We start from the raw sequence: 22,955 nt of genomic DNA, 5'->3' as shown, positions 1-22,955 counted from the left end.
ACTTAAGAAATGGTTGAAAAAAGCCCGTCTTAGAGATGACTTTGGCATGAAAATAACGCTTTTTGGGGGCTTTAGTCTAGAAGTTGGTTTGGAGCTTTATAAACGTTAATGTGTTTAGAAGGTGTGGGCAAATAATTTGGTTTGTGGTGAAAACCCTCGACCCTTTTGAGAGAGTGGTTCAAAGTCACTGATTGGTCCTTGGTTTTTGGTGAAAACCCTCTGCCCTTTTGAGAACACAATGTTGGTGGTTTCTCGGAACACAATGTTGGTGGTTTCTCACTCCAAAATCACATCTTATTTTAGGAAAAGTTCCAAAAGAAGACCTTAGTCAAACCTTATTTGTGATTAAGGTACCACTTTTCCTTGTATATTTTTAACATATGGTTTGGCTTGGCCAAGCGATGCCTCATGTGAATAAAAGAGGTTTCGGAAACTACGAAAAGAGCTCTCGTGATGCCAATCAAGGTCGAAGCTACCTCTCTTAACGTGTCACTTGAGTGGCTGTTATATGCCCTGCTAAATAGTACTGCTGGTTTGCACCTTGCGGGGGGAAAGGAAGACCAAGTGGGGTAACGAGGAGTAGGCGCTGGACGTTAAGATCAGTGATAAAAATGATGATGATGATGACCATCATTCAATACACAAGCGCATCCTTTGTCTCTCGCCAACACTCGTCTTCTCCCTCCCCTTGCTGTCTCCTGTTTGCGCCTATGCGCATACACACCCACACACAAAAACGACAGTATGGCCCTCGCTCGGAACTTTTCCGGCATAGTCGTAGCGCCCCCTTTCCCAAAAGCTTAACTTTCCTTTCCCCTCCCCGGCTAGGATCCAGCAGCAGCAGCAGCAGCAGCAGCAGCCCATTAAGAAGTATAGTAAGGGCTTTCCTTCTCTGCTGCTTCTCCCATTGTTCCATCTCTTCACCCCGCAAACATGGCTTCCAGTCGCCCTCTGCCCTTCGCCATGTGGCCTCATTCATCCCCCGCAAATAATCGCAACTCAGGTGAAGACATCGTTGGTTCCTCCCCCCCTCCTTGCATAAGCACAGCTTCTCAGATCAACTGACAGTCCTTCTATCTGCGCCATTCCTGTGTGCAGGGGACTACACCGAGGAGCTTTGGCAGGCCTGTGCAGGCTCCATGGTGGCCGTGCCGCATATAGGCGAACTTGTCTGGTACTTCCCACAGGGCCATATGGAGCAGGTGAGCTTCCAGGGGGTCAGTGTCGAGAAATCAGCCAAATGTCGCAAAGAGGAAGATCGACACAATCCCTTGAAGTTTCTCTGTTTTGTTGAACGTCATGATATACCACATGGTTGCCATGTCTCTGGCAGGTAGCTGCCTCAACTCAGCAAGGAAGTTGCCAGCAATTGCCCAACTCGGGGCTGGACTCTCAGATACTCTGCAGGGTTGTCAATCGCATCCTCAGTGTAAGTTTACACTCTTGTAATGCCAGAGAAGGCTGCCAATGCGGCATCAATTCTCAAAGCTGGTGTCTGAACAAGGCCCTGTGATTCTTGTTTCAAGACAGGCTGAGCGAGACACTGATGAGGTTTTCGCCCAAGTTTCTCTCATACCAGAGCCACAGGTGACAGTCCCGTCTTCATCTAAACGTTTTGGCATGTTGATACACATTTCTCATGGGGGAATTGTCTGCATATGTAGAGCTTGAATGGTTTGGAACTTAAAGAAGATGCACCTGCCCCTCGGAAGCCTAATGTCCGGCTCTTTACCAAAATTCTTACAGCTTCAGACACTAGCACACATGGGGGCTTTTCTGTTCTAAGAAAGCATGCTGAAGACTGCCTCCCACAGTTGGTATATTTTCTGCCTGACAGACATGTCTAGACCAAACAGATCAATCATATTCTTCTTAAGCCTTCTTGCTTGCAGGACATGAATCAAGACACTCCATGCCAAGATCTGGTAGCAAGGGACCTGCATGGGCATGAATGGAAGTTCCGCCACACATATCGAGGTTTGTCATCCCACTTTTTCAATGATGATTGCATGATGTGCTTCAAAGGGTTCTCTCGTCTAAACATTACACTACCTGATTATCAGGCCATCCTCGAAGGCATTTGCTCACAACGGGCTGGAGTGTTTTTGTCAGCCACAAGAGGCTATTAGCAGGGGATGCTGTGATCTTTCTCAGGTGATCCACAATAGATATTCTGGGAGTGTAATAAACCCAGTTTTTGGAACTCAATGGAATTGCTTGAGATATGGTTTCCAGGAGTGCAGTTACAAGGTCCTTAGTTCTGGAGATGTTCCACTTGTCTAGGCAAGGGACTTCAAAGCAGTTATTTTTAACACCTTGGCTGTTTTTGCTGTAGGGGTGAGAATGGAGAACTAAGAGTGGGTATCCGCAGGGCTAAGCGTCAGCAGGCTGCCCAGCCTTCTGTTTTATCCGGTCATAGCATGCATATGGGTGTAATTGCTACAGCTAGTCATGCTATGTCAACAAGGACCATGTTTTCTGTATATTACAGGCCAAGGCAAGTGTTGTTTGTCTGTCTTTTCAGGTGTTATTACATATTTCCATTCACTGCAGTGCTGTATCTGATAGGGTGTCTCCATTGTTATTATGGAGTTATTGTTAATGCAGAGTAAGCCTTTCTTCATTTATGGTACCGGTTGACAAGTTGGCTAAAGCAATTGCTAGAAGTTTGTCTGTTGGGATGAGGTTCAAGATGAGATTTGAGACAGAGGATGCATCTGAGAGGAGGTAGGTTTCAATTTGCACTTCTATCCAGGCAGTGTAAAATGGCTTCTTTTTGTATGGCCCCTTCAAAACAACTCTCTCTTTGTATAACCAGTTTTGCTGGGACGATCACTGGCATGGAGGACCTGGACGCAGCTAGTTGGCCAAGCTCAAAATGGCGATGTCTAAGGGTGAACTGGGATGAGATGACAAGTCCTGAAAGGCAGGAAAGGGTGTCACCTTGGGAAATTGAGCCTTGTCTCTCATCACCTATGCCAAATCCATCTCCGACTCCATCTAGAAGCAAGCGGTTTCGTCCACCTATTTCTACTTCAGTGTCGGAGCTTTCTGTTCATGGTATGGACTCTTTTTCCCAATCTCTGCAGGTTTGAATGATGTGATCAAGCTTACTTATATTGTAACTAAACAATCCTTCTTTTTAAGGTCTTGCTGTTTTGCCCAAGGTTCCTGTGTTTTCAAGCTCCTGAATGGTGTTGAGTTCTTTGTATGTTAATTGTGTTTTGCTTCTTCATAAATTAGTAGGGGATACAGCTCTTCAAGGCTGCTAAGCTGCAGATGCCTCTCAACTTGATGAAGTCTCTAATACTGTTATGCTAAAATGGTATAGTAGTGAAAACTGTAGTTGTGAAATTTTCCAGGGTCAGGTAAAACTGGTATAGAGTGCACGTTTGCTTCAAAACTTCCAAGGGTCATGCAAGGTCAAGAACCCTTAAATCTGGGACCTGTGTGGAAGGGATCTCTACAATGCAGTCTAGAAGGGCAACAAATTGGAGGGTCTTCTGGGTCTTCATCATTGCAGTTACCCAGCCCTAGGAATTCTTTCTATTCACCCTTTATGTCATCTTCTGATGTTGACTACAAGCTACCTGCAGTGTCACTTAATGGCTATGCCCAAATCCATGGGGGTCATAATGTTATCCAGGGTTCTGCCTGGTCGAATGATTGTACTGCTCCCTGGCTAATGCCCTTGATGCCTTCCTGTCATATGTCCACTTTCTCTATAGCTGGTTCAGATAAGTCCCTTGTTTCAAGTAATGTTCCCTCTTCACATATTCCACAGCATTCTCACATGCACTCCTCTTCAACATCGGCATGGGAGCTGTTCAAGCAAGAGAAGAATATTTCTGCCCCCTCTCCTGCTTTTCCTCCTGCTGCTCCCGCTGCTGCTCGTGTGACTTCATCAGTAGTTGGTGAGATCAACTGTAAGAAGCTTTTTGGATTCCCTTTAACCGATGACTCTATACCAGTTGTGGGGGGCAATGTTTTGAAAGCTCTTACTGGAGTGAATGAGGATGATGGTGGTGGAGAAGCCATTTCTAGGCTTGACCAAGCTGTTGACAAAGACACTGATATATCAAACCCAGGCAAGTCAGACGCCAGCTCTGAGCAGGAGAGGCTGGATTCAAATGTGTCCAAGGAAATTGAATCTCGCAGTCATGCTGTTAGAAGCTGCACCAAGGTGAAGTCAATAAGCAAGTTGAATTGTGGTGTGCAGCATCCTCCAATCCGGTTCTTATTTAGGCCTTTGGGTGTGTGCAGGTGATCAAGAAAGGAAGCATGGTGGGACGGGGGGTAGATTTGTCCAAATTTGACAGCTATCAAAAGCTCTTCAAAGAGATAGAAACAATGTTTCATATGGAAGGGGAGCTTATGAATCCAGACAAAGGTTGGCATGTTGCCTATAGTGATAATGAAGGAGACACAATGCTTGTGGGAGATGATCCTTGGATGTAAGTTTCTGTGCCTGCTTACCATCCAGTTCAGCTTAGGTGCCTTTTGATCGGGCCTGATCAAGTATGAGTTCAGGTTGATACTCACATTTTGTTCTTGTTTTTGACTGAGCAGGGAATTTTGCAATATGGTCCGAAAAATCTACATATTAAGCCCAGAAGAAGTTCATAGTGCTGGGCTGCCAGAGGGAAGAAGCCAATGCAACAGAAACGACAAGCCTATTGCAAAGGATGTGAGCAAGGGTGTAGATCATCAATCAGCTGCTTTACCTGGATAAATTTCTTCAAGCATGCAATCTGTTGCGGGGTTTTAATGGCAGGCAGGCATAATGTATATGTGGTTTTTTGCCTCTGCTGGTTGTTCTCAAGTTTTGGTGGAGCTTCTCCTCTTCTTCAAGCCCATGGCTTCATAATTAAGAATGCCATTAATAGGGAGAACTGTAAGCTGTGATGCATCATGATGCAGTTTCCCTCAGGATGGTGGACTCAAGCATGCTGCACGTTCCTCTGTTGTTTTGGAGAAGTAACAAGGGGTCCAATGCCTTGTGCTCTTTATGGTGGAAGGGCCAGTGACATTGTTGGATGGATACAAGTATTCTGCAGGAGATTTCCTGGTTGGTGAGATAGCAGAGTACTAATTCATCAGGTTGTATACACCACGCCCACCCTTCAATCTCACTTCTTTGTGTCAGCATAAAAGCCTTCACAGCCTGCCTTTGGAAGGTGCATTAGCTGGATTAATTTCACCTGCAGTTTGTGGATGGGGCCTGTCCAGTATCTTTCAGAACCTGTCACACGTGTGCTCTTGACCAACAACACACAGCTACAGGTCTTATCAGGACGCAGAACTTATCAAGTTGAGTGTCTGGACAGGGGTTGCCCAGGTAACTGCAATCCCCTTTGTATGTTTCATAAGTTTTTCATATGGCTACTACTTACTACACACTGACACACTTCCTCATAAGTCGAGGGAGACTTGGTCAGGAAGGTGGTTTCTGCCAAGCAATGGAAAGCAAATAGATTGCATTAGCGAAGCACCCTTTTGTATCTAATGCATTCTATTCCAATAATTCAGCTTTTGGAATCAATATTAACAATTTAATTACCAATCAACCCAGTCCCATGTTCAGTAGTTTTAGTAGTGGTTATACTGTGCCTGGAACTAGAAAGAAAAGAAAGGAAAATTCATTCTTGAATGAAATGATTATGGTCTACTCACACTACCAGCAGTATATAAAGAAAGAAACAGTAATAATCTCTTCACCCCCATGTGTTGGCAGGGTTATTGGGGTGTGTACACATAGGGTTAAGGGGCCAATAAAGTGATTCCCCCGAAAAGTTAAAGCACACCCCGCCCCAATCCAGTGACAGACAGCTTTGTGTACAAGAATGGGCCATTTTTGAGCTACTTGAAGCATTGCCATGGATTCCTAGATATATTAAATATGGATCTTAGATAAGTCAAGCAATCTATTTGATAGATAAATCAAAATGCTCCAAAATTTTCAGTATGGCTGTAATATGATTTGTGACTGTAAACTATGAAAATAAAAGTAGCCCAAATAAAAAGATCCAATGGGAAACCTTGAGATGTTACTAAATAAGCACCTTTGCCTGCCATCCATCACCCACTTTTTTGTTTTTATTGCCCATGGCTGGTACGCCCATATTGCAGCAGACTCGAGCTCATGGAACTTGCAGTTTTCCAGCCATTACTACGGAATGACTATGTCTTGCACGTTTGCCTCAATTAGGAAGGGAGGTGGATGATGACTGCTGTGGGAAACTTTGCTAGTGCGTGGTAGTTGTATCATTGTATGTTGTCGTCGTAAGTACCACTGGTTGTCATCACTGTCATTGAAACTCTTAGTTGTTTCCTCAAGGGATAACAATATGCTATTGTATATGATAGTGTCACTTGAGCCTACCAAACCATGATTTACTTGTTAAAGTTGTAGACTTGGGGTAAAACAATGTCATGCAAGTGATGTGCTTGTTTGTAAGTGTGCCATATGAAAAGTATGATAAAGAGGGGGCACATATCTCTTCGGTTTTGATAAAAGAGGAAGCATGTGCCATTTCTTGTTACTTAATTATGTATATGCCAGTCTACATGACACACTTCAATCAATACCACATCGTGAACTCGATGTTCTTGGTGTTGAGGAAACCATGTGCAAAATCTACTCCTTGGTTTCACGGAAACTTCTATGCTTAGAAATGCCTTTGGATTGATGGCTTTCTACTTCATAAAATCTTCAAGATGACCTCACTTATTGCGGATGCAAAAATTTAAAGTATGTAGAACTTAATTGCAAGGACAATAATACTTGCCTAAGAAATAAGGTAGTATTGAGAGTAGACATGTATAATTGTCTATGGCAAAGTGTTGTACACATGCACTAGCTATTGCTCATGCATATGACATAAACACACTAGAGTATCAACTTGATCCACACAACATGATAATACATTGACATTAGAGGCAATGCTATATGCAAATATTTATTGTGTCAATGCAAACTAAAGCTATATTGATACGAAGTAATAAGTGGTTCTCACCTCGTCTCTCTTTAAGAAAAACTATTACTTTGGCTTTTTTTGAAAACAAGCTTATATCAATCTTATATCAATCTTAGTTGTTAGAAGCTACAACATCTATCAAGGCTTTACAATTGGGGAAAAAGATAACTAATGTTGAATTAAACTTAGCTCTTTCTTTGCAAGAATGATTAATGTAATGACCAAGGTTGCATGCAAAAATACATTGCTTAACCTTCGAAAAATGTTAGGACCTAGGATGCTTGCAAAAAGACATTCCATAACCTTTGAAAAATGTAAGTGGACATCCTCTCTATTTGTCACTTTGACTTAGTTTAGAAAATACCTCTCATTTCATTGCAAAATTGTAATTTTAATGCTATAAATTGATTAATGTTGCAAGCTTTTTGATAACTATGATGATTGTAGAAGCTTTGATGAGTTAGACATGGATGATTAAAACTGCAAGATGCTAGAAGCTTTTGGTAGGCTTTTCAAGTTTAAATGGTTGGTGTCATTAAGGTAAATAGCATCATTGTGAGGAAAGGAAGGAGTTGTGGAAGAACTTACTTGAGCTTGCTTGATTTGACAAGTACTTTTGATGTATTTCTTTGCTTGATATTATTGCCAATGCCACCATTGGGAACTAAAAAGTTTGCACTGCCTAAATTCAATCATTAAAATTATAGCTTTCAAAAAATGTGTAGTGTATAAAGCTACACGAGTCCCACACAATAGCATGATGGAGAGGTAGCTCAATTCTCTTCCAAAATTAAAAAGACTATTATGCCTATATAGTTGAGCAAAGTGTACACTTCCATATGTTACACACTTAGAAGCATAAGTACTAGTTCACTACAGGTAGTTGTGGTATTGGTGTTTTAAAATTTTGTTGTAAATGATATTGCTACAAACACAACATTGTCAACAATTAGATCACTTAGAAAGGAGCACGATGAAAAAAGTCATTAAATGAGATGATAGTGCATGGAGCCACATAAGCTATATAATACATAATGGAGAGATGGCACATTTCTTTTGGAAATTTATGTAGGTGTGGGTCATATCCTCCCCCATTGTCGAAGTGCACTTGTCTTATACATACATTTTAAACCTTATGAACTCACATGCGCTTGTGATATTGATGTTTCTTACTTGATGTGTTATTGCTATGAACTAGAGAGAATGAGTGGTTTGGTCCCTTGATAAAGTTTATGGAATTAAAATTAGCTATTTATAAATGTGTAGTATGCAAAGCTACATGAGTACTATACATATATGGTGAAGGGTTTGTACAATTCTCTCCAAAATTTATGAAGTTGCCCATGATCATGCCATTTTGCATCAGTCAAAGTACACATTGTTCCAATACATATAAGCAACTCACTTAAGCTAGATAAGAAATTATAAGCCTAATAAAACCTCCATGTAAACCTTTCCCTTGGAGTGGAAGAATACTTTTCTTTGTTGAAAATTCTTGGACTCTTAGCAATTGTAGGAGGACAACATTTTTCTTTCTATATTTAGACAATTGATTCTTGGCATGTTCTTCGTCAAGTCCACACAAAAACTCAGATGTATTCTTAATATTTTGTCACTATGTAGGTAGATTCATAGTAATGCTCATGAAAAACCTTATCATGAACTAATCAAAATACTTGCTACTATGAAGTCTAGTTGGGATTTTAAAATCTCAATCGATTTTTAAAGCATAATTTGATATCATCTATTTTTGAAAATGTAAAGAAATAAGTGTCTTGTTTTTCTAATGACAATCTAATAAACAAGCAATGTCTAAAAAAAAAAGACTAAAATCATGTCAAGTAACAAATAAAATCTCAAAAAACCATAGGTGAAATGATGCTTTATGTATCAACTATATACCTTCTTAAATACAATACAGAAAGCTTGTCTAGAGCATACCCAATAAGTACAAGGAGTTGCTAACGTATCCATAGTGCCTTCACATTAAGAAATGAGTAGTAATGATGAAAAATACTTTGACGTTAATATCAAAGCTTAAAAGCATGCCTCAACTGTGAAGAAGTACACTGTTAACCCTACAAAACATATGCATATAAAGATTAGATAAGAGCAATAAAGCTTCATCATAAAAGTAGCATATTATTTAAGGTAATGTTCCATGTTATGACTTGTTTTTGTTTCATTTTTTCAAAGTTATATAGCAATATTAAATACAAACTCTTGAAATGGTGGACCCTCAATGTGTGTGCGTATCAATGCATTAATATTTTGTGTGAGAAGATAATTTTGTAAATTTGTATCAATTGAATTTTGTGTAGTAAAGCCTCTTTCACATGTAGTAGTACTTGAGTATTGGAGCACAACGATATAAGCCAACATCAATAACATTGGATACTCCTCTTGGATAGAAGAATTTCTACCAATTCCAACCAAAGTATCCCTTAAACTTGTGCCCTTTCCATTCAAAGCATAAATGTGCTTTGAAGTATTGATGCTTCCTTTTCATAGCAACTATATCAATCAAAGGATCAAGTAGTTTACCACTCTCTATTTCCCTGTGTTCTCCATTGAATATAGAAAGGGTATCAATCTCTTTGAAGCCATAATTTTTCACTTTCAAACCAATAGGAAATGCACATGGTGTAAGTGCTTTTAAAGGATGAAATAATGTCTCTATCAAGGAAACACTCAATTGCAAAGAAATTGAACTCTTTTTGGAAAGTAATTTCTCTTTCCATATCCAATCTATCCAAATCTCATTGAACAACCATTGATATATACATGTTGCCTTGCATTGATGCATGTAATGTAGTAAGTTGGCCATCCATGGGTCTCCTATAATTACGAATGATGTGATAACCCATATCATCATAGTCCCTGCATTCACATTAAAGACAAGTGACTCCAAAAATTGTGATTTCTCTCTTTGTGATGCCTCTGACTATACTTATATCTATAGACTCACTTTGAATACTCAAATAGGCAAGCTTGTCCAACATATATATCATAAAATGAAGATTATAGATAATCCAAAATATTTGACTTTTTGAAACAAAGGAGTGTTGTGTTCCTTCAAAAATACTAATAGTGGCTCAAATGATTCATATCCTTTGTGCACAGCAATTGTAAGACTCAACCATTGCATACTATGAATGTGACTTATGTATAAACTAATACATCTAAATTTGGCATCCAAAGCCTCAAGCGATTTGCTACTCTTAAAGATTTTGCTGAATATTCTTACAATGTCTTTTATAATACTATCAATGCTCTGCCTATGAGGAGATTTCTTTACTTTCATTTGTAAGGCATAAGCTAGCCATGTATACCACACAATGAATGAAATTTATATATAGATTTGGTTGCTTATATCGAGTGGTCAATCATTCACATTTCCTATCATATTTGATACACCATTTGTTCCCAAGCACACAATTTTCAATACACACTAGGAGAAATATTGACTCAAAAATGATACTTTAGCTTAGGAGTTAATGACAATTCTAATTGTAAGAGATTTGAGGTGGACTAATAGGAGAGTGGATGGTGTGCATATTTTGTATACTTCCTTTTTTTCCATGGGCCTACCACTTATAAGCTTGTCCTTGTATGTCCCCTTTACTCCTCCCCCCTCCCTCCCACCAACTTTACCACCCCCATATTAGGTGGGTCCCATTGAGTGTTCAAAAAAGAGGCCCAAAATGTAAAAAAATTTCCCCTCTCCAAAGACGGATTTTCTCCCTCCAAAACCTCATTCTATACTCACATTGCCATAGCTACAGAGTCTCATCTCCACTTCTACTAATATTCTGAATTAAATTTACTTACATTCCTCTCTTTCTAAGTAGCATTCTTATCAAAACCATTTCAATAGCTCCTAGATTTTAGCAAAGGCGATCTTATGATTCCATCTCTACTATCTATGTATACAATGCAAAGAATGTGTATGGAAAATGGAAAGGAGCAATGTTGGAGAAGGATTCATGGGTTTACATGCAGCTTTCAGCAATTGGCCCTCATTGAGTTTGTAACCCTGGCGTATTGCAAAATCATTGAAAGGATAGAGTGCTTGTGGGTTTTGAAAGGCTCAACACGTATATGATATTAAGAACTTGAAATTACCTCATGGGTCTATTCGACAAGTCTTTTCCTTGAATAGTAAATCATTGCTTTCGTGTTCTTAATTTTCCATTTGTTGTTGAGGTTTTTAATCCTTCTCTCTTATCAATCTTTTCCTTGAATCGTAAATAATTGATTGCATGCTCTTAATTTTCCATTTGTTGTTTAGGTTTTTAATCCTTCTCTCTTATCAGTCATTTCCCCTTCAAATCCTATTGAGGAATAGCCTTTGAGAAGCTTGATTAGGATATACAAAGCTCAACATGTGGATGCGGATGAGATAATGATGAATGAAAAGTCATTGCAATATCTTCTAGATCGTAATATTTTCTTCTATAAGTTCATGTAGTATATAGTGCTGCCTACATTGGTTAATTTGTATGGTTCTATTGAATTACTTCCTTGTCCATCTCTCAATTCTTTGGAATGGTCCATTCTAGACGAGTGGTCACTTCAGACATCCAAGTTAAGGATCCTATGTCTCTCAATCGTTGAAATGGCCCATTTTAGAGGACGAGTGGTCACTTTGGACTTCCTTGTCCATCTCTTGGTTCTTTGGAATGGCCCATACTAGATGAGTGGTTGCTCTTTCGACATCCAAGTTGAAGATCATACATGATATTCGTAGTTTATTGAAATTTGGGAGAGCTTAAAGATGAGTGGGTCTTTCATGGATTGTGCCGATTCATGTTTTGCTTATATATTTAAAACCAATAATACACATCAACATCACTCCATGTTCATTTGTAAGAATATAATTGAGGATTTTTTAAATTCCAACTTTGAAGAAGGATGGGATAAGGTGAGTTGGGTGCACAAATGTGACATCTTTGCATATATAGTGGTGGTCTCTAGTGTGATCTTTTGTTACTTGATTGCATGTTCATCATTATACATGTGCTTCTATTATTGATGTTGAATGAAGAAGATGGGTTAATGGATTCCCTTGGAACCTGCTAAAGACATGGGATGAGACTTTGATATCCAAATACATATGCTAGATGGAATACTTGAGTTGGTCACATAGTGAGTGATTGTTACAGTTGGCTACATCTACGAGAGTATCTTGTACTGTTGGGAAGCATAAGTATGGAGAGCCTTAACTTTTGAATTGTTAGTAGGAAGGCGAGTTTGTGTTTCATATTGGAGTTATTTTGTGTATATTGGAATTATAATATTATGAAACTTATTAAATACTTTTTCTTTTTTAGATGGACAAAAGATAATAGAATAATTATATGGTATTGATTGCTTTGTAATAAGTCAAAATTTGTGTGGAGATGGACCATGTATCAAAAGTTCAGGTGATGAATAGGTTAATTGTTTTAATTTTTAAAAATTTTACATGTATTTTTGATTTTTTAACATTATATACATTGGTTTATTTTATAAATATAATTATTTATTTTTACAAATCCATAAAAAAATTAAACATGATTTTAATAAAACATTTAAAAGTCCATTTTCTATATAAACTAATAACTAGCCCTCATTTTCACTTTTTGACTCTCCAACCACTACTCCTCTCCCAAACACCCCTTGCACTTGTCTCCCCTCCCCCAATGGATCTCACTTTTACTAACTTCATGGAATTTCTCCAAAAGGCACATAGTTTTGCGTGGAGATTAGACTTATACCAGGTCTTTTGTCCTAACATCAAATATTATGATATCATCTTATGGCATGCTCCATGCTTGCAACACTATATCCAATATATTAATATCTATCTTCGAGAGTACATAGTGACATTTGAGAACTCCAATGAAGAATGGGAGCCTTGGGATCTTCTTGAGTACATCAACAACACGATGACCTTTCATAAGCAGACTAGACATTTTTGTGAAATTCTTAGCCCCACCTACTTTAAGAAGCTCACCCCTAGGCGGCTAGGGTATATGGAATTGATCAGTATGGCATTGATTTCTTATCTTGGGTGGCCACCTTTGTGCTGCTACTCAATGAAGGTGAGGACCCCCTCTATTTATAGTGAGTGCTCAAGAGAAGGTGGAAAGGTTGTTGAAAGATGATGTTGACCTAAGGCCTTTACCCAAGGCCACCTTTGTGCTACTACTCAATGAAGGTGAGGACCCCCTCTAGTTATAGTGAGTGCTCAAGAGAAGGTGGAAAGGTTGTTGAAAGATGCTGTTGACCCAAGGCCTTTACCATTGGACAAGGTAAAATAAGAAGAAAAGGTTGCAAAAGAAAAAAAAGCTCTAGACCTTATGGTCAACAAAGTTATAGTGGCTATGGAGGCCAATACGGGAAACAGATTGGGTGAACAAGAGGACATCCCATCTATAATTGATGAAAACTGTCACATTGATAGCATGAGTGAAGTCTTCATTGATGATAATGAATTTGTGTTTCTTCAAAATGTGGATAAATTTTTTGGAGTGAGGGAGGATGAGGTGTTGTCAATGTTGGCAATTGCTAATGAATTCCTCCTAGTGTGAGAGGATCTATCTGTGGAGTATAGCAATTCATGGCTTGAAGACATACAAGGCACAATTTTGGCTCTTGGGGATGCCATCGACTCAACGAAGAACGTTGTAGATGCCCCCCCAGAATCTTAAGCAATGCAAGCCATCTTGGTGGTGGGCCAAGTACCCTTGTAGCATGAACAACATCAACAACCCCAATTGATGAGTCTAGGTCTAGTCTCTAGAGTAAACCAAACCCTTGGAGGTTGCTGCTACTGAGATGAGTAGAAAGTAATTGTAACAATTATTTACCTAGAGAAAATTTTAAACACTACATACTATTTTGAGCTAACTTCTTATCAATGTAGGGTGTACTCGACATCGATGATTTCACAAGTCACGAGAATGGCTTGGGAGCTTTTGAGAAGGATGCCTCAATAGGGCATTGCATCCGTCAGATCTTGATTGGTGATATTGCCATTGTACATGCCACCTTCTCCTTGGATGGACATACTCATCTCTCCATTTTAAAGGTCTTGTTGAAGCGACTATGCACTTCCATCATCACTTCAAACATGCACAATATAATTCTTGTTGTGAAGAAGGAGTTGGTGAAGCATGCATTTAGCACACACTTATGCTTGAAAGGGTGTTGCAAGCCATGGGTATTGGAAGGGTCATAGGGGTAAGCGAGAGGGCCATGGAGCGGAGTGTTAGGTAAAATTTACCATTAGAGACTAGGAAGAGGTGCATGAATGAATCAAGCACCTAAAGTAGTGAAATAAATCTTGTACTATTACCCATCACAGGAGCCTGGAGAAAACACCCCTTGTAATTAGCTTTTTGTGCAATCTCTTTCTTGTGAATATTTTACATTGTTTTGTGTACAAGATGAGCACAATATTTAAGTCTTTTAACAAAGGGACTAGTTTTGCTCAAAACTGTTAGAAAAACCTAAAAAAAAAGCCTAGAAATCCCCAAGCAATTTAGTAGCCATGGCACGTGGATGGCAAGGATAGCATTGCTGTCATGGCCATCCATGGACCATGGTATCTAGGCTTGCATGGGGGCTCTTAGGGTCATTTTTAAAGGTTTCTCTAGCATTTGTGGGCAAAATTAGCCCATCTATACATTCAAAAAATGTTTTGTTTGGCATCATTTTTTAAATATTATGCATGCATGTTGAGGATTGAAATGATTGGACTTTTTGTTGTTTTTTGGGTGTTGAATGATTGATTTTGAGTGGTGGAGTTGATGGGAATGCATGGTATTTGAGGTGTTTTGGGATGCATTGAATGTATTTGAGAAGCTCATATTGATTTTTGGTTGAGTTGTGATGTTATGTTCGGTTCTGTGGTATGTTTGTTTGGTTTTGATAGGCTTGTTTTCCCTATGTTTTGTTTGTTTTCTTTTTATTTGAGAGGTTGAGATTGTAAATTTTTGGGTTTGAGTGTGGTTGAGTATGTGTTGAATAGTTTTTGATGGTTTGGATTGGTTTTATTTTGAGCTATATGGTTCTTATGCTTTCTATTGATGGTCTATTGAGTTTCTATATATCTTCTATTTGTTTTCTATCTGCTTCTATGAGTATTTTGTGAAATGAATGTTTAACTTGGAAAAGTTTTTTAATATTGGAACGAGAATAATGAAAGTTCTTTATAGTTTGAAGTAGTGAAGATGTAGATGTTAAAGACTTGAAGTGAAGACTAAAGTAATAGTGCTAGTAGTGAGTTCTAAAAGGTCATTGTAGTGTCTTTGGTGTCTTTTAGGATGCATAACTCTTGAGTGGTGTATTCATTACCAAAAGAGGATTATTGAGTACTATTCTATTGTATTGTATGAGGATTATGATGTATGAATGATTGAGAGAATATGTGGAGAGAGATTGAGAAAAAGATAGTCAATGTTCTATGGCAAGACATTGTATCTATGAGAGATTGTGCGAGAGTGAAGGAAGAAGACAATGAATCATATATAATGACACTTAAGTGATTATTTTACATTCAATATTGAGTATTCGTTTGTGTTAATTTCATTTGTGGTTGGTGGATATGAAGATTTTTTGTGATAAATCTGTGGGAGATTTGTTCTATGTTGTTGCATAGAGAATTCATGTTCTTGGTGCTCTTTTTCTTTCTATGGTTTCTTAAAGCATGATGCTCGATCGAGTGCCCTTCTCTTTCTTGCACACCTGTAGCTCCACGATCCTTGATGCAAACTCGAGCAACCTCAATCCCTCTCCATTAAGCTCCATTCTCCATAGCCGTGCGAGATAAGAGAAGAGAAGAGAGGAGAAGAAGAGAAGAGAGGAGATGGGGAGCTTCTTCTCCTCGATCCCTATACTCACTCCCGCCCTCTATCACACTCCCTCACTCCCTCACTCCCTCACTCAAGTGCTCATAAGAAGGCAAGAAGAAGAGAAGAAGCTTTTTGCCATGCACCAAGAATGAGCTCTCATTCACTTTTTAAACTTTATATACAAAACCCCCTTTCCCTTGGGCGGTCATCCCTTTTTTACATGGCCGACCGTAGGCCCTTTTTCCCTTTGCCCTAACTTCCTAGCTTAGTCCTACTGTCCGTTCATGGTTGCAAATTGCACAAGAGGGAGCATGGCGCTCTTTTATAAATATTTTGGTTGTGCCTTTATATTTAAAGGTGTACCTTCTTGCTTTTGGCTTTTTTGCAGCTTCATGGTTGCGCCTTGGAATCCTGGTGGTTGTTCCCATGCATTTATACTTTTTTCAGGCCCGTTTTCTTGTGATGCACCTTTTCCTTTGTTTCGCCTTGCACTTTTCCTCTTGATGCCTCTTTTTCCACGTTCTCTACTATGCAATAAACATTACCCCCCTCCTAGTCGAGTGCTAGTCCCATGGCACTGTTGGGTGGTGAGTTGGACGATGGTGATGGGGTAGACAGGTGGCTTTTTGAGTTTGTATACAAACCCTGGTTGAGGATGTGTGGAGGGATTTATGCTTGAAATTAAAGATGGTGTTGGAGTGAGTCCCTCCAGGGAGCTGGTCGTGGTGGAGGTTTGCCTTTGAAATTGATGATGGTGTTAAGGCAAACCTTCTTCTTAAGGTTGGCCATGAGTGGATCTACCCTTGATTAAAAATGGAGTTGGGTGGATCCTCCGTGGAGAAGCTGAAGATGGTGGACCTTTCCTTGAGGTTGAAGATGCTGTTGGGGACAGGTTCCCCTCGTTGTGCCCTCTCCTTGATGTGACACGATCTTAACCTACAAGGCAAAGTTGTGCACTTCCTAAGGGGTGTGTCTGCCTTACCGTATAGTGTGTGGTGCACGTGCTTGTGGAATTGGGAGATAGGTCTCAAGTCCTCAGTGGTGTCCCACTCTTGAGGACCCAGCTCGTGCTTGGTTGTAAGTGTGGTGCGTTGCTTAGGGAGACATGTTTGGGAGAATGTCCTACCCTTATTGTGCCCTAAGCATGTGCAGTGGGGGATGGGGCTACGTATAAAAACCCTAGGTGCAGTGATTGTGGCACTTATGATACATCAGGGGATCCAATTTTCAAATTTTTTTTTTGGATTAGATGATTACAATTGGTATTCTCATACAAGGGTGTGCTCAGACTGTGCCCCGATCTTCCTCGGATGATTCGCGAGGTGGCCTTAGGGATTTAGTAAAAAAAGGCACAGCTTTGCAAGTATTCCTGGATACTAACCTTTACATTAAGAGGTGTGGTTGACAAGAAAGGATGATCACACCTCGTAAAATGGCTATCACTCATGTTCTCAAGGATCTTCATACAAAAAGAGGAAAGTAGGGTTGCCCTCATCATGAGCCTAGCCATAGTGCAGCTATTTATTCCTAGGTTAATGTCAAAAAAGAGTGGGGGAAGGTGGACTTCCTCAGCTCCTGTCTTTTTCTTGAGTAAAAACCTAATGGTCCTAAGGTAGTTACAAGTAGTTATGAAGGCCGGGCAGGAAGAGAAATCCTCGAGGAAGCAGTTGATGGATGGGCGCAAGTCCCCTACTTTAAAGGTCATTCATTCCTTAGGAGTTGCTGCATTGATATTGTAGATCTTTGGAAAGTTGTATCTTCCATGCACATTCTTGTCATAATCTACTCCATATCTGTGCAGGTAGGGCATGTAGATAGGATCATTCCTTTCTTCCAGTAGCGTACCGTAGAAGGCCATCCATGCATCAAAATTGGTGCCCCAAATCCTCCTCCACCACCTTGGCTATGCCTCGTAACCTTGGACGATTTTGGAAACCTGATAGACCTTATCCTGCCAGTAGTCTGCGGGTCCCTGCCTCCATTGCATGATTATGATGCTCCACTCCTCGACCCATCGGTTCACCACAGTATTGCCCAAACAAATGATCCTTTCCACTACCTCTAAGGGTAAGACTCGGTCCAAGGCTCGTGGATAGAGGAAGGAGAACTCGAAGGGTCAGGATTGGAGTTCCTGTTGTTGCCAAATAATCAGCTACTGTGGCTAGTTGACGGGATGGTGATCCTCGTGTATAGTAGCATGGGCTTGTCAGGAAGCTACTATGGCCATGCTTGTGCTCTTTATTGGGCTTGCTCCACGAGTTCCCGTCTTCTTCTTCTTGCAACAATAACGCGCTTGGGAACCTAAGCACCCTCTAGCTTCTCTGGGGGTAGATCATGCAAGGACGGATTGGGCTCTCTGATTTGGGATTCTTCTCTGAATTCCTGCTCAAAGTCTGGCACTTCCTTGATGTCTTGTTCCATTGCGGGTTGGACTGTGGGTGGATGGGGCTGCTCTTATTTCTCGAATCCAAGTTCCTTGAGCTCATTGGTGGAGAGTTTGGCCTGTCGCAAGTAGCTACGTTGTTATTCCTTGGTTATGCCTATGCCACTTGGGAGTGTTTGCTCTTGCAGGCCATCCCTTAAAGCTTAGCTTGTCAACTCCAGCTTCCTTTTCATTCTCTCTATCGAATCCTTGCCTTCAACTTGTGTGACATGAAGCATTGTGCTCAAAAAGGCTTGCCCTTTGCCTGTTGGAGCATGCTTTAGTGACCTCAGCTCTGGATTCTGTGAGCACCCTCTCACACTCCGCCATTGCAAGGCGCTTTGTCAATCCTCGCACTCCTTTAAAATTGCGCCTCTTCCACTTCTGTGCATTCTCTTCCAGATCTTCCTTACCCCTTTCCATCTCTTGAGATAGAATCATTACCACCTGCTGCTACTCATTCCACACTTCCAACATTTGGGTCTTCTCTTTATCCTGGCGGTTTAGCTGCTCTTCTGCTATCCTCCTACCTTGCTCAACCACTAAGAATTGCTGGTGGGCCTCTATGAGCCTTTCTGATATATCTTCAGTAATTTGGGCATAGCTTTCTATCTCAGCCAAGTGCAGTTTTCTTTCGGTCATGGCTATGTCCATTAGTGCCTCCACCTCTTACCGGTTGTCTTGCAAGCTTCTAGTAGCTCTGTCCATGGCCTCTTCCTTCTCTTTTGCCATGACTTTTACCTCTCTCTCTCTAGTCTTCCTTGCTCCTCCATTGCTAGCCACAACCTGAATACCATGGCATCCTCTTGTTCTTGGTGTTTTTCTTTTGATGCCTGGTCTCCTTCCCCCTCTCCTTCCCCTTGGCTCTCCCGTAGTTCCGCATTCATCTCCTCCACCCATGCCATTCGTTTGCTGGAGCTCATCGTATTGTTGGATGAGCAACTTGTGGCCTCGCTGCTCCGCCACTAGGTCTTGGGCTTCATCCTCTAGCCTTTGCCTTAGGCAATCTTCATTCTCTTGTGCCTCCTTTTCTTTAGCAATGAGTTGCTCTTTCTGGATTCAAATTTCTTTTTGATGTTCTGCGGCTTGTCGTATTATCTCTAGCCGTAGTGCCATAGAAACTTCTCTTTTGGCCTCTAGTTCTGCAGCCGCGACCTTCTTCTCTTCCTTATCCTTCTCTAGTTGGCTAGGAGTTCAACTACATAGGCATCGTAGTCCACAACTAGGGTTATTGTAGGTGGTGATATGGTGGTGGATGCTTCCAACCTTTCCCTTTTTGGGTCTTGCTTAGACTTCATGTCTACTGCAGTCGGGCCTTTTGGCTCCTGCCCCCTAGCACTATCTCTAGTACTTTTGTGATCAGGAATTGCATCATGGACATGATTTGAGTGGTGTCCATGGCAAGCATTGGCTCCTATGTTGTGGATGTGGTGGTGGTAGTCTGGGGTGTGAGAGTTAAAGGGAGAGGGTGTAACGAGGCTTTGCCTTTTCCTGCAACGACTGGGGCTACTTCAGTGCTTTTGCTTGGTTCGCCTCCGTGTCGTGGGCTCAAAGTGGCCATTTCTTTGGCACCATGGGTCTCCTCTATAGACATGTGCATCGCCTCCACCATGTCTTCATCCTCCTTTCTCCTTAGCTCCTCAGCCTCTTCTTCGTCTCTCCTTCTTCTCTCCTCCTTGGCCCTCCGTGACTCTTCTCTCACTTTCTTTATCTCTTCCTCCTCTTTTCTCCGTCATTCTTCTTCCACCCTTTTGGACCCTTTTTGGGCTCTTTTCAACTCCACCCGTTCTTCCTTTGTCATCTCCTCTCTCCTTCATTGCTGGGGCTTCATGGCCTTCTTCCCTCGTGCCTTGACTTCCTTCTAGGTAGTTTTCACTTTTTGCTCTCTCGGGTCCTCGCTGATGGTTCTCTTGCTGGATTGCTCTATGGTCAAGGCGTGGCGACTATCGGGGTGTCTCTCCTACCTCCTCTTCAACTCCTTCTGCCTCCTTTATGGCCTCTTGGATGATGGCTGTCAAGACTCCACCAAATCTGATCATGGATGCCTTAGAAGAAGGATTTTTTCATGTTGATTTGGCTATTGAGGCTGGGGATTCCCCTCCTATTGGTGCTGCACTTGTGGCTAGGACGGTGGCCAAGTCCTTGATGGTTTTCAGGAAAAACCCATTCCAATCAACTTCTTCAAGGGACCCTACCCAGCTATGCTCTTCAGAGTAGCATACTAATTCTATTCATCAATGCGTCGTACCTCTGTCTCGAGAAGAGGGCATGGGCCATCTTCGCTTGCATCCTTACTTCTAGATTTGGGATGTCTGCCAGACTTATCCCATCCACCATGTGCACATCATGCTTATTCACTCCCAACATGGCATATACATCTCTTCGAGGGCATCTTTCTTTCTTGACGGCCAAGCCTAGGGCCTTCTCGATCATTGCAGTGCTCAGTGGTACCTCCACTTGACATTCTTCTTCTCCTGTCGTCCTGATTGTTATTGTGCCACAGTTCCTTGCATCATCAAATCTTCTTAGGAACTTTGTGCACATACAGTACTCCACCACTTGCCCTACTTTCTCCACGTACTTTCGGAGGGCACATTTGTCCGCCAGCTGCTTTACAGCCGGCTCCTCTAGGATAGCTCATCCAAGTTCAGTGTGTGCTTGAAGGTGAATTGATAGAAGCCCCTTTTTTCTACACTTAGGCCATATCTCGTTTGTTCTTCCTTCGTGAAGGGGAGTTTGCCACCTTTATCTTGCCCTGCCATTGTGGGTACCTATCATTTACCATAGTCCAACATTAGTATTCCTCAGATGGCTTTTCGGTAATAAGCAGGAAGTCGATTTTGCTTCCATGAAGAGAATGAACAAGCTAAATTAAAGACATGAAATTTTTGAATAATAGCCTATTCATTCCAAAACATTTTTGACACTTTCTTTCCAATCCCCCTTAAAAAAAAAAAAAACTCTTTCTTGCTTTTAACTTTGATTAAGTCTTTTTGTTTCCTTCTTGCCTATATTTTCTTAATCACCTAATCACCTTACCCCCTCCCCCTTGAGAAATGATGAGAATCCTTCCTAGGATTGGACATGGGAGAGGCAAGGGCATTTGAGTGCACTATGGTGCTATCTACTTTGGCATAAGCTAATTGTAGAAATCAGGGTTGTATTCCAAAGTGGGCATGACGATCAAGATTACGAGGGTTAACGCACCATATGTAACCCCTCTTCCATAAGGATGCGATCAATGTAAGGGTGGGCCAAGACCTGGTCATCTAGGTGTTTGTTTCGGGTGATGGCCAAGACTATGAAAGAGGTTGGTGCTACGTCAGTTGGGTCATACTCGGTTGTTTTAATAGCACATCGCTGCTTAGCATTAGTCATTACTTGGCAACCTCGTTTCTCCCATTGGAGACATAGGTTACACCATTTTTGTAAGAACAATGAGTCGGAGTTAGCGAAGTGAGTGAGTTCTTCGAGCTCAATGCGTGACACGCATGCCTTTGGGATTCGCGGTATGATGTTATTAGCCGTCTGATGAGTGTGTGCTCTTTTGAGATTTCACCATTATCGATCAATTCCTTTGTGACCTTGGGGAGTTTTACGATCATGAACTCGTATTCTTTCCAAGTGCATGATAAGGAATGAACATCAAAGGCAAGGGGTTCATCAAGCAAGCCGAGGTCAAGTCTTTCATAGCTCCTAGAGAGCATGGTGAAAGTGTTGTCCCAGAGCTTGATGCAAGTCACCAAGTCATCTCCCGTATTCTTAGCAAGGTCCTTGGCGACTGACAGAAATGAACGTTGCTCGTAGGAAGGCCTAAGATCTGTTGGTGGTTGCGATGGAATTGGACTAGACAGTGATGGTTCTAGTGGCAACAGACTTGACAGTGGTGTTTCTAAGGGTAGCTCCATAGTCTGATCTGTGGGTCTAGTGTTACTTTGGGGTACTGAGGGTGGCTCCAATGGCATAGATGGCGTTGCTTCCCTCTTGCGTAGCCATTGGGGTGCCAAGCTCTCCGGACTTAGATGATCCCAGGGTATCAAGCTATTGTTTGGGTTGATAGATTGGTTGGGTTTTTTTGACCGCAATTGTCACAGGTTTTGTGGGTCTTGCAGCTTGGGTTTCATGGGTTGTCATTTCCTTAGATGGAGTGTGGCTACTTGGGGGTGGGGTGGCAAGCGATGGTCGTGGTTGGGCTCTGCTTCTAGGATTTCCCTTCTTGGGCACCCATTTCTAGGTGTTGCCTTCATAGCATCCTTGGGCTCACATAAATCTTTGGGGATCCATCACGGCTTGATTGTGCGCCTACATTGATAGTGTCGGGTTGGTCTCTTAGGTTTCGAATGATAATTGTTAGCCTTGTGGGGATATGTTTGCTTGCTATGAGTAGGTCACTTTTGGTGTGTTGGCACCCATTTAAGCGTGGGCTTTGTGGCTTTGGGGATGGACTTAGTTGGCGGTGGTTTTGTAGTTTGGATGGGTTGTGATGAGTCATGACCCCCCTCCCTAGGCTTGGTCCTAGGTAGCTCTATTGGTGGCATAGCAGGCTTTGGTGGAGCCTTGCTGCACTTGCTGAAAGCTGTCACGATTCAAACGTTGCCAATGGCAAGGTGAGTACACTATAGATCATAATTTATGTTGCAATGTGCTTGCTTCTTGAAAGTGCATCTTAACAATGATTCTTGACCTGCATCCTTCGTATTTGGCAATAGATAGAAG

General features: G+C 41.3%; 1 protein-coding gene across 1 annotated transcript; it reads left to right on the top strand.

Moving 5' to 3' along the window:
- Positions 1 to 660: 660 nt before the first annotated feature.
- LOC148027353 (auxin response factor 11-like) lies at positions 661 to 6,396 on the top strand. Its single transcript, XM_087691922.1, has 13 exons — positions 661 to 1,003; positions 1,099 to 1,202; positions 1,334 to 1,429; positions 1,531 to 1,587; positions 1,665 to 1,817; positions 1,893 to 1,977; positions 2,064 to 2,154; positions 2,336 to 2,497; positions 2,608 to 2,727; positions 2,819 to 3,060; positions 3,363 to 4,183; positions 4,264 to 4,454; positions 4,570 to 6,396. The coding sequence occupies exons 1-13, from the start codon at positions 934 to 936 to the stop codon at positions 4,730 to 4,732; spliced, it is 2,355 nt and encodes a 784-aa protein (XP_087548048.1). The 5' UTR covers positions 661 to 933; the 3' UTR covers positions 4,733 to 6,396.
- The last annotated feature ends 16,559 nt before the right edge of the window (positions 6,397 to 22,955 follow it).

This window comes from Lygodium microphyllum, chromosome 13, assembly GCF_053477565.2.
Source record: "Lygodium microphyllum isolate KBCC chromosome 13, Lygodium_microphyllum_v1.1.10, whole genome shotgun sequence".
Taxonomy (NCBI): domain Eukaryota; kingdom Viridiplantae; phylum Streptophyta; class Polypodiopsida; order Schizaeales; family Lygodiaceae; genus Lygodium; species Lygodium microphyllum.
Note: the sequence above shows the minus strand (reverse complement) of the source record. Positions and strands in the feature narration are given on the sequence as shown.